The following is a 14120-nucleotide window of genomic DNA, read 5'->3' on the forward strand; positions in this document are numbered from 1 at the left end:
CTGAGGCTGGTCCACAAGGTGCCTACGGCTTTAGGATGAGTAGAATTTGGGATTCAGTTAACTCATGGGAGGGTGTGTACGTATAAAATGGGAAGGAAATCTGGAAACCATCGCAGATGTGTGCAGAAGAGTGGAATGGGGGAAGCCCTGACACCTACTTGTAGCGGGAGCTATTAATGAAAGTCGATGCTTAAGGTTTAAAAAGAGAAAAGTTCTGCTTGGAGAAAACTGCGTTCTGTTAGCAATAAACACCATATCAGGATATTGTTTGGTCCATCTGTCCTGCCCCCCTTTAAAAAGCAAATGTTCACAGAAATGTGACCCTAGAAGGACTCCCACTGGAATTGGAGAGTTTTGACATCATGGGCTCTACCTGCATGTATGTTATTGCAAGACTGTAGTATTAAGCTGTGAACATTTTGAGGAAGATATTTTCTCCTATTATAGCTAACAAATAAGCTTTTAAATAGTAATTCAGACTAGAGAAGTCCTTTTTTACAGGCTTATATGTTTTATCTGGATATTGCAGTGGACAAAGTCAGGCGCCGGTGGCCTCATGCGGTACTTTCCTGCGCCTTTGGGAGCGAGGACCCAGCCCTGCAAGTCCAGTTCCTGAATCCCTTTGGCTGTCGCCTTGGTGAGAAGCTTCAACCCCTGAGCTCATTGGCAGTGCCACCAGGGGATGAGCGACAGTGACGTATGAGCCAGGGAAGGCAAAAGAAATGAGTGTGCAGCAGAAAATGGGAAGGTAAAATTATGTGATTGCACCCAGGAAGACTTGCAAGGCAGTACAAGTGATGAAAATTAAGCGTAACACAGTTCCCTGCATGGTCCTACACCAACCCAGCTGCGGGGTAGTCCTGCAGAAACCCACCTCCTGGGGGCCCACCTGCTTCTAAAGGCAGCTGTTGGTTGTATAGATGCTTTCAAATGATCTTTCACAGCTTACGTAAACTAATTGTAAGCCCTCACAAACTGCAAAACAAAAGTTTGCTTGTTGCCTTATGCCAGGTAGCCTGCTGTCCTCCGCTTGGTGAGCTCTGCCTGTGGTGGGATTTCTCCTGTCCTGGCAGTTCTTGCTGTACCTGCAGTAGCTGCTGGCTTCTCTCGCCTCCTCCGAACAGGGTACCCCAGTGCTCCCGGGCACTTTCCACGGCCCGCAGAGAGCTCTCGGAAACCACTCGCCCGCAGGGGGTGGGAGCTGCTGTGATGCAGCACGGGGCTGCGTTCTTCACCGAGAAAGGAAAGGTACGTGCTGAAGTGAAATACGCCATCAGCCCCCAGCCTGGGTAGCCAAGGATCAGCCCTAATCTGTGACACCGTACGAGCTTCTACCTGTGTTTCTGTGCTGCTACATGGCTCTGACACAGGGGGCTGAAAAATCCTGCTGTGGCACTGCCAGCGTTGCAGTTCTGCAATGCTCTGCTCGCTTCTTGCCCCGTTCTCTCCCCGTAGCAGCCACCACCTCTGTGTGCACCTGGCCTGGGTTTGCCTCTCTCCTCTGCTCCTCATCACGCGAGAGCGCTGGCTGTCGTCGGCACAGCCCTCTCAGCTGCTGCCACTGGGTGCTGTGGCACTGGGGTGGCACTCAGGGTCCTGGGTGAGTTTTGTATTAAAAGGAAACTCTTCTTTTCCGGGTATCCCCATTTTAAATCCTTTCCCCTTCCCAAATTAATAGCTTTCCCCCCCTCTCCCCCAACTCATCCCTGCTGGTGTGCATGAATGCTCCAGCAGTGATCTAAATCTTTGGCTTTGGAAAGAATGGGGGTTTGTTCTTCATATTGTATTGTTATTTTCTGACTTTTAAAAAAGTATCCAGAAGGATGTATGCGACGCTGGGTTTGTCCACTTTGTTCGGAGATGCGCATCTTCTGTGCCAGCCAAGTGAAGAGCAACGGTGTTTAGTAAGCAAGCGCATGTGGATATACTGACTTTCAGGCCATCATGTGTCTGAAGGTAAATTATAAACCGAGCTTTGCCCAAAGGCCTGGAACTCCAGGGGAAACTTGGGTTTTATACAACCATGAAAATCCAGAGGTTTAGTATTCACTGAAGGTCCTACAGAAGAACTGGGCTTCAAGGTTGCGTTCCTGGGAAAGGAAAACTGATCAAATACCCACGTTGACAAAGGTGGCCACAGGGAAACCAAAGAGGGAATAAGCGCAGCCCACTGAGGTCAAGGGAAATCAAAGCAGAGTCAGGCAAAACACCTCAAGGTACAAAAGGAGCTACGTGGAGACTGTGCAAGGGTAGGAAGTCTCTGGGGGTGCAGGACCACTCTTCTCTGTGAGATGCTTCACCTTAGTGATTTCAGCGGATTTTGGACAAAACACACAGTTTCTGCTTCTGGAAACAATGCTGGTATTTGGAGAGTGTCCTCATTTCTCCTTCAGGACAGTAAATTATGCCACAGGGTAACAGACTGCCGAAGCCATCTAGACATGTTTAATACTCTTGGATGATTTCAAAGCAGAACAGAACTACTGCATAAACTAAACCTTAAAAAACCCAATGTTTGATGAATTGGTGCTTCTGCTCTGAAATGGTCCTCCATCCTTGCAATATCCAAGTATCTCAGAAACTTCACTGGATGCATCTTCACCATCCCACAGCAGGGAATGTGGTCATCCACCTCTGAAAGCTGGGTTGCAGGCGAGAGGAGGGTGAGGTGCTGAGAACGGTGTGTCTAAGACTGGGCTTCAGACACATCAGATGTTCCTTGGAGAGCCAAGACTGGTATTTCAGCCTTTTGAGACTCTTCCCTCCTTTCTTTTGCATCTCTCCAAAGCTCTGGACGGCCCCATAACATAACGCTGTAGCGCACAGAGATCTAACAGTTGCTCCCAACTTCCTGAGCACACTTGTTGGCAACTCCCCACATCGAATTGAAAAGTCCAGCAGCGTCGGCGAGATGCGTCCTGCCTTCCTCTGGTGTAGACAGGGTCTGCAGCCTTGTAGCTTGTATTTGCGTTGAAGAATTAGCATTGTTCAGCTGTGCTACGGCATCTCGCTGGGCGCCATTCAGACCTACTTTAGTTCAGTTAACAAGCCAATTGAGACCACAGAATGGCAGGAAAAATAATAAAGGGCCTAAAGTTATTGGTGTTTAGCAATGTCCTTAGCTGTAATGTAGGCAGCGGGCTTTCATGTGAGAATGGCATATACTCAAGAAGTTGATAATGTCTGTATTTAAAAGATTATAGAGATTTTTGTCCTGCTGAAATAGGCTTCAAGCTGCGCTGAACCCAATCGCTGTTCAATTGACACAGGCACTTAGGAATGATTAAAGCTTTAACAAGCCCACAGACAGAATTTTTTTTTTTTTTTTTCTTTCTTTAAGAGAATTTTAATGAACTGAGGGGGTACAAAAATATAGAAAAGCCTTTCACTGCTCTGCTAGGACATAATAACATTCACACTTTGTCTGACTTGCAAATTCCTCCGCTCGGGCCGTGGAGAGGGACCGCCTGCTTTGGGGCACTGGAGCTCGCTGGAGCGCGCAGAGCTGGGCTGCAGCTGGGAACATCTGGCTGCAGGGCGACCCCAGCACATGCCGGCTGCTGCCCCATGTGCGGCGAGGATGGAGGGGCCGGCGACACAGCAAAGCCTGGGAGAGCAGAGCAGGACCCACACGTGCTCCTATACGAAATCCCAGGGCAAATGAGACCGTTGGGGATGCACAAGCTGCCCCAGCTCCTGGGGAGAGCTGCCCCTTCTCGCTTTTGGGGGGCTGCCTGGGTTTCCTCTCACTTTCAGGGGGAGAACTTGCTGCTTCCACCCTCTTTTCATGGCTGCCGTATGCATGGCCCTGCAAGGGCAGAGCTACGGGCTCTTCCCCGCTCATTTCCCTGGAGTTTGCAGTGAGCTGCTCTGTTCCGGGGGATTTGCCCAGCACCTGTTTTGAAATGAAGTTAACAAAGCCAGAACAGAGCTAATTTAATCAGGCGCACGGAGAAAACAAACTGCCTTTAATTGCAAAAAGGTATCGATTTGCTATTTTGTCAGTGTTAATTTAGCCCCTAGGCACACGCTTCCATAAAGATGCATCCGAGTAGAGCTAAATTAAATGTCAGAGAGTTGGCAGGGCTGGGAAGGTCCCCTCCCAGACAAGCACCAGGAGGTTGTGCCAACGCGCTGCCGTGTGTGCCGAAATCTGCAGGGCACTCAGCCCAAAGCCTTTGCTGGACCCGAGGGGCTCATACCCAGCTGCAGGGGCTCCATCCCCTGGGTTCCCCTGTTTCCCCTGGGTTAAAGCAGAGCAGCCTGGAGGGTCACTAATACCCTGGGATGAGCAGTCGCAGGGTTGCTTGGCTTTCCCGAATTTGCTGGCCCCCCTGTTTAGTTCTGATTAATGCCTCCAGGTCAGCCGGGAGCTGAAGGGTGTCTCAGCAGCCTTTACAACCTTTTCCTAGCTTGGGAATTTCTTGTGCTCCCAGAGGAGACTGATGTTTTGAGGAGGAGGAGGAGGACTTGGCTGGGCTGCTTACAGCCACCTCCCTCTCACCTCCAGGAACAGCGCTACGTCCACCCTGGAGCAGCAGTTCCTCTTAGCTTGATGATTCCTGCAATTGTCCCCAAACCAGTTCTCCTGAGTGTCAAGAACAAAGAAGAGGTGTCCCCTGCAGCTACAAGTTTGTGTCTTAGTGAGACCTGAAAAAACGTGTCAGTCCTGGGCTGGGTTTTAGGTGGTAAAATAGAGCTCTTTAGGCAGAACTGAGGCCTGTAGGTCCTGACTTGGGGTCCTGAATGGGTCCCTGCCTGGTGCTCCGGCTCCACACGGGTGCCTGACCCGAGCAGGGCTGTGGATGTGCGGCGTCGCCTTGCCTCGGGCTGCGTCTCCATGCCGGTCTGTCAGGGCTGGGCAGCTCAACACCTGCCCGAAATCCAGGTGAGATTCAGTAAGAAGCTCCTTTCTGCTAAAAGACTGAGGGACGGGTGAACCCAAAAAACGTCCGCAAACACAACAAATGTACCACGAGAGGATCAGGGCATCGGCAAAGCACATGTTCTTTTGACAGTTATTTCAATGCCTGGTCAGAAGAGAGCCCCCATTTATCCAAACAGTCCAGAGAGATTAAATGATGTACGTCTTAAATCCTCATTTGGATGCCAGGTACGTCACTGCAAGTCTGTTTGTTCCCCTGGTCTGTTTTACAGCACTGTTACAGCTTAAATATTAAAACTGGCATGTGCAGTGACTGTAAAAAAAAAAAAGAGACCAAGTTTTGTCTGAAGCTCTCCGGCACCCAGGAAAGGTGACAGATGAGATTACTTACAAATGTCACGCTGGCGGTGGGCTAGCAAAGAAAAATAGTCCTTTCTCTTAATTGCTCTCAAAACCAGACAAACTTTGCTTTCAATAGTATCACAAGGAGAAAGCAGATTTCACAGGAGAAACTACTTTTCCTGTAATTGGCATTTTTGTGATTTAAAAGGAGCAGATGTTCGGTCAAAGGCAATGGTGGTGGTGGCTTGGCAGGGGTGGAAGCGTTATTTTGTGCCTGGGAACGGTGTCTTGGACGTTACTCACCTGTTGGGGAAAAGTTCATGCAGAAAAGCAGCTCCACGTTGTCAAGAGGAGATCCACAAAAAGAGAGGTTTGGTGTTACTAGAGAAGAAAATTCCCCATCGCCATTTGCTGGAGCCTCCCTTCCCTCGCAGATTTCTGCGGCGCTGTCTCTCTCTCCCAGCCGCTGCTGGGAACAACTCAAAATGTTTCTGTGTTCAGCCCTCGGCATAACCATTTTGTTTTGTTTCCCAGTCTTCTTGGTTTTGGTAGAATTTTGGTTTAGTACAAATATTTTGTGTATTGGTTTCTATGCCTTGCTTTTGCCTATTAGCTGCTGTAGAAATTGCTACAGAGATACTCACCTGCCTCTCTCCTTTGGCAAGCGCCTGCTTTTCAGCATGTGAAAAATGCATTCCTTTTCAGGTTTGGGAATTCCATAGCTGTGAGAACCAGCTGCTGGGGCAGACCCAGGAGGGGTTACTTTGGGGGGGAAGGAGGAGAGCGCAAGTAAAGCACCTTTTGCAGGCAGGACTGACAGTCCCCAAGGCCCTGTCCCTCCTCCTTCCCACGCTGGCGGGCAATAGCCAACTCGGGCTGGCCCTGTGACACTTGGGAGCGAACCGTTTCTTTTTAGCACACTGTGACCAGACTGATCTGGTGCCTTCTCCCCTTCCACCTCTTTCCCTTTGACAAGCGGAAAAACTTCTTTCCTTTGAGGGTGGCAGAGCACTGGAACAGGCTGCCCAGAGAGGTGGTGGAGTCTCCTTCTCTGGAGACCTTCAAACCCTGCCTGGACGCGTTCCTGTGCAACCTGCTGTAGGTGACCCTGCTTCGGTGGGGGGGTTGGACTAGATGATCTCCAGAGGTCCCTTCCAATCCCTACCATTCTGTGATTCCCTATGGATCATCTGCTCTGTTCAGGGAACTTTCCTCACCCCCTCCCCGAATGAACGCTTGGCTAACTACACAGCAGGGAATGCTCTGTTTATTCCGTGATTCGCAGCCGTCAGCAGAACTTTCACATTTAGTTGACAACATGAAATAAATAAGCCAGGAAGGTGAAACACGTTGGTGTCATTCCTCTGTTTCTTTCAGTTTTAGCAGTGTTGACTACTCATGACAAACACGAGGGTGTGGTGTATAACTCAGTCCCTTACAAATGGGGTCACCATGAAGATAGCTGGCTTTTTCTGGCAGTACTGTGCCGTTGTGTTTTTATTCGGACAAATCCCTCAGAGCTCACAGCTATTGGGACTGTCACAAGATTCTCCAAGAAGCATCTCCTTTGTCTGACTACTCAGCACATTTGCATTGCAGGATGAAGGCACTTCCCTGCCTCTCTTTGCAGTAAGACACCCAGCAACATGCGGTGACAGGACAAGAAGGGATAAGTGAAATCATTTTAATATCAGTGTATGAGAAACCACAAAAGAAAGAAAACATTTTCTGGAAAATTCTGCATATGTATATATTGCATTGAATAGTCTTACAGACAAATTTACATCCAATACATGATATATTTTAAAACACTGATTTGAAGAGGACAACAAATTAATTTTTCTCTTTCTGTACAGACATGGGAGTGTGATTTTTTATTTTTTTCCTGTTGCTATAGTTTGCTGTTCTTTAGGAGGAGTACTCGTATTCTTCAGCACTGCGGCGTCCAAAATCCATCCAGCCCATGTAGTCTCTGTCATTTATCCTGTGCGTAGGATCAATGCTCTGTACCCTGTTTCCCATAACTGAGACCCTTCCAGTGGGACCTAAAGAAAAGCAGTTGGGAGAGCAGAGAGTAAGTAGACACGTTTTTCAGCTTCATCCATTTTCTGATCTCTTTTGTACTCATTAGCAGATATCTGCAATAGTTCAAGTTGTTTGACTTAATACAGACCGTGTAACACCACTGTCATGTCACCGATGAACACGTCATAGAAACATTATGGGTAACGTTCTGAAAGTGGCTTGGGTTTTTATTGTAAAATAAACAGATATTTTTCTCCCTCCTGGCTGCTAGGAAGGAATATGGGTGCTTTTCTCCTTTTCCCTTCCTATTTCACTGGAAAGAGAAATTCCAAACCAGCTCTCAGTCTTCCTGTCAGACCACCCCCTTGCTTGCTGGTATCGGGAGAGTTGCTCTAGAGGCAAAATCACTCTGCTTGAGAGCAGACTGGGACCTGAGACCGGACTCCGCCACAGTCCCACGTGGCTTTAAGAGACATAAGTACAGGAGCTCTTGCAGTGCAAATTCAGTAACAAGCAAGGTAGAGTTATGAATCCCAGCTTTTGTGGGGAAGTGGGAATAGATCTGAAATGGAGAAAGTTGTGTCTGGAATTTACAGCTAGAGATGTGTGTTGCCGGAATTATACAGGGCTTATCACTACGTCGGTGGTATTTTCATTGCTTAGCCAAAGCTTTCATAATTCCTACCACAGCAGGGCGGGATGCTGATCTCTGATCTTGCCTTAGCTTTTCTGTCATCCTTGCTTAGGGCATCAAAGAAATGCAAATTGTTTGCAAGGAGAATTTATGCTTTAAAAAAGTAGGACGTCATCCTCTGCTTTGGCATCATCGCATTATGCAACTAAAAATGCAGAGAAAGGTAAATTACTTCTCTTTGTGCTCCCTGAAAACAGCCAAAATTGACATATGCCAGTAATTAGATTGAGCCCAAGCTTTGAGTGAGGAAGGAACCGATTCAATATACACACACACACATATATATATGTATATATGTTTTTTATATATATATATCAATATTCAATGCAGACTAAGGCTTGAGGAATACTTGAACTGATCAAAAAGGAAAAGCAGCCCAAATCAAACCCCACAAATCCAAATCTACAATTTCTTGTGTTTTGAAGAAACCTTTGGTGACTCTGTGCTTTTATATTTCAAGGTTTTCCTCACGTAATGATTTATAGTGAACATAATCCATTAAAACCAAAAACAACTGCTTTGTTTTGTTGGTGGTTGCAGAGAGGCAGGAGAGTTAAAGGCACCAAGAAAAAAACCCCAGACATTTTTTAGATATTTACCTAAAACAAAACAGCAAAAAATTTCATTATCTCTAGAAAAAAATATTTGGCTACTGTTATGAAACTCCATGAAATTCACATTCATCATTCAAAATATGTAATTAAGTTGACAAGAATGGCTTCTTGGTACTATAATCAGGCAAGGCTAGGACAGCGCAGAACCATCTCTCAGATGTTGGTATTTAAGAGACTTCTCAGCCTGCAGTGACCTGTTGGCTGTAGTGGCTCCCCTGGTGGCATTATGGTCTGGCCTGGCAAGGGCTCCTTAGAGGACAGTAAATGTGTGTGTCACTCACTTAACAGCTACATTGTCTCATCTACACGGTGCCAGATTCATGCTGAAAGCCTAGAGATGAAGTTAATTGAAAGCCAGGGGTCAAACCCAGTAAAATAAATTTCTTAAGAGCACCACAGTTACCTTTCCTCAAACCACCAGAGGTGTCCTGCAGAACCAATGTACAGGAAATGTAATCAAAGTTGTGGCAGTTTGGCTACGACGCTGCCATCTAGCCCTTAAACTCCTCAGAGAATTTAACTCTCTCACTGTTTTAACTGGAAATATTGTCCAAAAATCAGCCTTTCTATTAATCACAAGGGCAAATGTCATCAATGATGACTGTTAACACCAGCAAATGCCCAGACTCTCTTTCTCCCTAGATGGAATTTTCTAGTGAGTCTCATGGTTTAGAGAGGTTACAAGTGACTAATACAGTAAAGTGAGTGTTCTGCAGCAATTGCTTTAATACTGCCTAGAACCTTTAGGTTAAATGAGACTGCAATGTTTTGATGGGAACACTGTAGGTATTATAAATTAAGTAAACACTGTTTGTCCCCGTGAATCTTCTGTAACTAGCAAGCACATCTACAAATCAGAGTCCAAATAGCCTAGTCACGTCACAAGAATCCCATCATCTGCTAACAGTCACTTTGTAGAGTTAATTATATGTGTAAATTAACAAATATGCAGGAAATTCTCCCTCATATTAATACTTACCAAAAAGACATCTTAAATCTGATGTGTTTTTTCCACTGCCTCTGACTAAGCTATTTGGAAATGTCAGCCAGATATTTAAGAGAATATAATGGCTACATAAACTAGAATGAGGAGTTCGGTTTCCATGTAGGTGAGTGACAATGACTACACTGGGGAAAGGTAATGAGGATTCTGTTTTGTAGAGTCCTTCAATAAGATTCTTATTCAGTAACAGCTTTAAATGTAGCACTGAATTGTGGAATTTCATATCTGAATTCTTTTTCCACTAGATCATGTGAACTGCTAAAAGAAGTTCCTTAATAGATATCGTGCAAATTGGTAACACAAGATGAAGTCTCTCAGATTATGTTAAAAGTGTCTCTGTTTCTGTTGTTTCTGATTTGTCCCTATTCTATGTACATGGATGAATGTGTATAGCTGCATATGTAATGCATAAAATACACGTGGCATCTATTAATTGCAGACCGCCATCAAAAATAAGAATAGGATTATGCCTAACATAGAGGTCAGCAGTGAGGCTCAAAAGGGAAGGGTTAAATGATCTGTGTAAGGTTGTGTGGAGTGACAGAAGAGGAGAAAGTTCTTACTTACATGAAGTGAACTTTATCCTAAGCACATTCTGGGACTGGGAGTTAATTAATTTCTTAATGTCTAAATGCCCGGGTAATCCTCATTACTGCCTTCCCATCGGCCCTCTTTGCTTCTCAGCTGTCCTGTTTCCCTGCACTACAGTGGACAGACTGGAGTGAAGCTATCCCAAGTAAACAAGACTTGTGTAGTGGCTTTGGTTGAGGTTCGGAGTCAAAAGGCCACAGCAATTAGGCTGCCCATGGTGTTACTCTACTGAGATACAAAGCAATACAGAGATGAGACAGTTCAAACGGAAAAATGCTTTCTTGTGTGTAATACAATTGTTTCCTCCAGTGACGAATAAATCACATGATAAGAATGAAGCCCTTTAATTCCAGTACTCTACTGGTGCTTCACACCCTTGTTACAAACGCAGTGCCATGGAGGTTTTAATTAACTGCAAGACTGTGCTCCAAGGCTGCCTGGGACCGAAAACCTAACAGGAATCGATGTTTTGAAGCATATGCACTTTTACTTATCGCTGCTTTTAGTTATCGTGTTCATAAATGCGAGTGCTGATCTTTCAAAAGCTTTCCCGCTTTTGTAACTTCCTCTGGGAACAAACTCATGGAAAATCCAATACTCAGAAGATTTCCTTGGTACAGGTATTTCTGTCTGAGATGAGGTTAGCCATTTGGTCTGTATCTAGCCTCAGAAAAAAGTTTTACTGCTCTTCTAACTTCTAAAAAGGGAGGAAGGAGGTTAGCTAAACTTAAAAATTTGAAGAAAATGCAATTACTATATTTTATCTGAGATACAACATGCTGAAAATAATACCAAAATAATTACAAGGCTATGAAAATAGTAAGTTAAAAATAAAAGCTGAACTATGACCTGACAGGTAGGTTACATTTTCTTCAGTTACCGGTACGCAGCTGTCAGTCAGTAGCTGCTATGTACAGATCTTTTTGGGTGGAGTTTCCCAGCAGATAAGAGAATGTTCTCTACTTCAGGAACAACCAAGCAAAATCTACATCCTGTCTTTTTTAGGAATTCATGCTAGATGGTAACAGGGTTATCTTAACATCTAGGTATCCCTGCAGGAAATTCCACTGACACAGAGGTGGCACAGTAAGTAAGATATAACCAGTACCTTTTCTGGCTTGCTGGAGATACTTGGCCAACAAAGCGCCGATGTTAGCTCTCTGGTCAACGCTTCCATCCAGACGCGGCACAGATTTCAGCGGGCCAGTAGACGAAGGGGCACGGATGTGCCGTTGATGTTCTGTCAAGGTCTGCTCGAGCTCAGCAGCCAGTGGATTCCCATTGTGCGAGCCCACAGTTTGCTGTCCGAAAGAGCTCACTGAGAGCACAGCAAGGAACACGCAGATGCATATACCACTGTACATTGCTGGAGCGAAAAGGAATGATAGGTTGTTAAAATGACCAGATTTACAACGTCATATGTTGTCCCTACCCCCATCTTCCATTGGGGCTGCTAGTTTCTGAGCAAACCAGGGTTGTGTGGGTCTTTTTTTTGAATGCAGGTTACTGTGGGATCTGTCTTACGTTGGAAAACATGTACGTAAATAGTTAAATATTCCTTGATAAGAAGAAGATATACTGGAAGGAATAAAATTAATTCATTGTAGTATGTGCAATGTCTCCTTGATCTACTCAATTCTTCTTTGTTTTTCTTTTTTGGAAGCTGTAGATCATTAAAACTTAAGGGAGATGAATCCAGCTCTGTGAAAAATCTCAGGATTCAAACACTCCACTGTTTTGCTGTTGTACTAAAAACTGCTGGTTTTAGTACGCTACTCAGTCTTGTGTAATTTGGTTTAGTATAATACTCAGTTTTGACAAGTTCTATGAAAAGCCTTTACTCTATCAACCCTTCATTGATTTGAACTTTAGTGTTCAAAAGGTTTCACCTCATCATACACAGAAAGGAAAAACAAAAATTTATCCTAAGGAAAGAAAAAACAAAGTCTCAAAATCTAACACCACCCCCCCCCTCCCCATTTGATCTAAAATCTTGTGGTAAAAGCTGCTCAGTTAAAAGCTATAAGAAATTATGTGCAACTTAACAATATTCTTCTTCATATAAAACAGAGAATTCAAGGGTAACAGATTTTTTTACTGCTTTCTTAAACAAGTATTAGACGAAATTATGTAATTTTACTAGATTGTTTGATCATATAAGCTGAAATAGTATTTTTCTGGAAACACAGAAATTACTCTCAGTTTTCAGGAAAAACAAGGTACTTCATACTTGATGCTATAGAGGTAATTTCCCATTATAAATATACATTAATTATCTCAACTATGTGAGAATCTTTGAATCGGTTAAGTTTTTGAGCAGTATACCGAACATAATCTTTTCATTTTAAAAGAGAAAACTAAGTTTATTTGCCCCCCACATTCCCTAGAAAGAAAACATTTGCAATGCATAAAAAAATGTTCTTTTTGTATTGTTAGGCGATGAATGAAAAGTGTCAAAATGTCGCTCCTGCACGGTTATTAGCGGTGTACCCGCGTAGGTTTTGATACTTTGAAACCAAAGGTGCGTTACATCCTTTCCACAGAGATATCTTTTCGACCGACCTGTATTTTTTACGCATATATATATATATATGTATATGTATTCATGAACTTACTAAAGACTCCAAACACAAAACCTCATCGTCCCCGGTAGTTTCTTTCGCAGCGCGCTCGTTCAGGGCCCCCCCTCCCCGGGCAGCCCCGCCGCTCCCCGCAAACCTTCGCCCCGCGCTGGGCACCGACGGACCCTCCGCCCGCTGGGGAGCAGCCGGAATTCCTCTCCCCCGCCGGCCCCGGGTGCGTTTCCTCCAGCAGACGGGGGGAGATGCCTTCAGACCCGCCGCACAGGTAAGCGCCAGACACCCCCATTTCCCTCCCCCGCCCGCCCCGCACCCCCCAGCAGAGATGCAGTCGGAGCAGGGGTGACGGGGGCTTCCTACCTTTCCGCTGCGCCTTCCCGAGGAGGGAGCGAAGCCCGTTGTGTGCCCAGGCAGGGAGGGAACTTGGGGGCGACTCAGCCTCGTCCCCTTAAATAGCGGCGGGCGCCGCCGCGGTGTTTGCACAGCTCTGACGCAGGCCGGGGCCGCCGCCCGCTCAGCCCCCCCCCCCCCCCCCCCGCCGGGGGTGGATAACCACCCCCCACACCCCCCCGCCTTCGCCCAAATGCCACGGCGAGAGGCTGCTGGTGGGGCTCCCGCCCGCAGCAGCAGCGGCACCGGCGGCCGGAGCCGCCCCCCCCGCCCCGGGTTGCGGCAGGCGGGGCGGGCTCACCCCGACCGCGCCGTCGGGGGCGGTGGGAGCTGCGGGGGTTCTGGGGGCTCGGGGTCCGGCGACCTGAGCCCGGGGGGCACAAGCCTCTCCTCCCCGGCGCCCTCCCGTTCGCCTCTTCTCGGGAAGATGGGGAGTTTTATTGCTAAATAACACAAAGGAAAGGATGTCCGGCAGAAAGCCGGGGATGGGGACGCCTTCGACCTGGTTCTCCCTCACCGACCCCCCGCCCCAGAGCGACACGTCTCCCCCAGCCGCTGCGGGGGGACCGTTGCCCCGTCCCGCTGCCCAGCAGCCATGCCCGACAGGTCCCCGCAGCCCCCGACGCCCTCCCTCCCTTCGTCCCGCCTCCTCCTTTTCGGGGAGGGGAGGAAACCTCCATCCCGGACGGCCCGGGATGCCGCGGCGAGGCCGGGCTGGGCGCTTGGCACGCCCGGGGGAGGGGGTTCGCTGAGGGAGCCCAGCCTGCAGCCGGCAAATAACCCGCCCGCAGCTTCCCCGAGCCCGCCTTCAGGAGCACCCGTTTCTCGGGACACGGCTCTGGGCTCCGGCGTGACCGTGCCGAGTTTGCGTCTTAATTTTTTAAGTTTACAACTTGGAGGCAAGCCAGCCCCCCAGGTCGCTTTTCCCTCCCCGGGAAGGCAGCCGGGCAGGCCGGCTTTCTTGTAAGACACCGAGGCTCTCCCGGGAGCCCCGCCG

At 47.1% G+C, this 14120-nt stretch overlaps 1 protein-coding gene across 1 annotated transcript; it reads right to left on the reverse strand.

Annotated features, from left to right (window-relative positions):
* Window positions 1–6565: 6565 nt before the first annotated feature.
* On the reverse strand, window positions 6566–13249 carry CCK (cholecystokinin). Its single transcript, XM_063325383.1, has 3 exons — window positions 13094–13249; window positions 11263–11520; window positions 6566–7272 (listed from the first exon to the last, which is right to left on the reverse strand). The coding sequence occupies exons 2-3, from the start codon at window positions 11516–11518 to the stop codon at window positions 7136–7138; spliced, it is 393 nt and encodes a 130-aa protein (XP_063181453.1). The 5' UTR covers window positions 11519–11520; window positions 13094–13249; the 3' UTR covers window positions 6566–7135.
* Between the last annotated feature and the right edge of the window lie 871 nt (window positions 13250–14120).

The sequence above is a fragment of the Chroicocephalus ridibundus genome, chromosome 2 (genome assembly GCF_963924245.1).
Source record: "Chroicocephalus ridibundus chromosome 2, bChrRid1.1, whole genome shotgun sequence".
NCBI classification, from domain to species: domain Eukaryota; kingdom Metazoa; phylum Chordata; class Aves; order Charadriiformes; family Laridae; genus Chroicocephalus; species Chroicocephalus ridibundus.

Bases quoted from the DNA above. Each gene is read 5' to 3' on its own strand.
- CCK (XM_063325383.1), bottom strand. From the start codon at position 11,518: ATGTACAGTGGTATATGCATCTGCGTGTTCCTTGCTGTGCTCTCAGTG. The intron at 7,273-11,262 runs GTACTGGTTATA...GCTTTTCTTTAG, and splicing joins TCTCCAGCAAGCCAGAAAAG to GTCCCACTGGAAGGGTCTCA.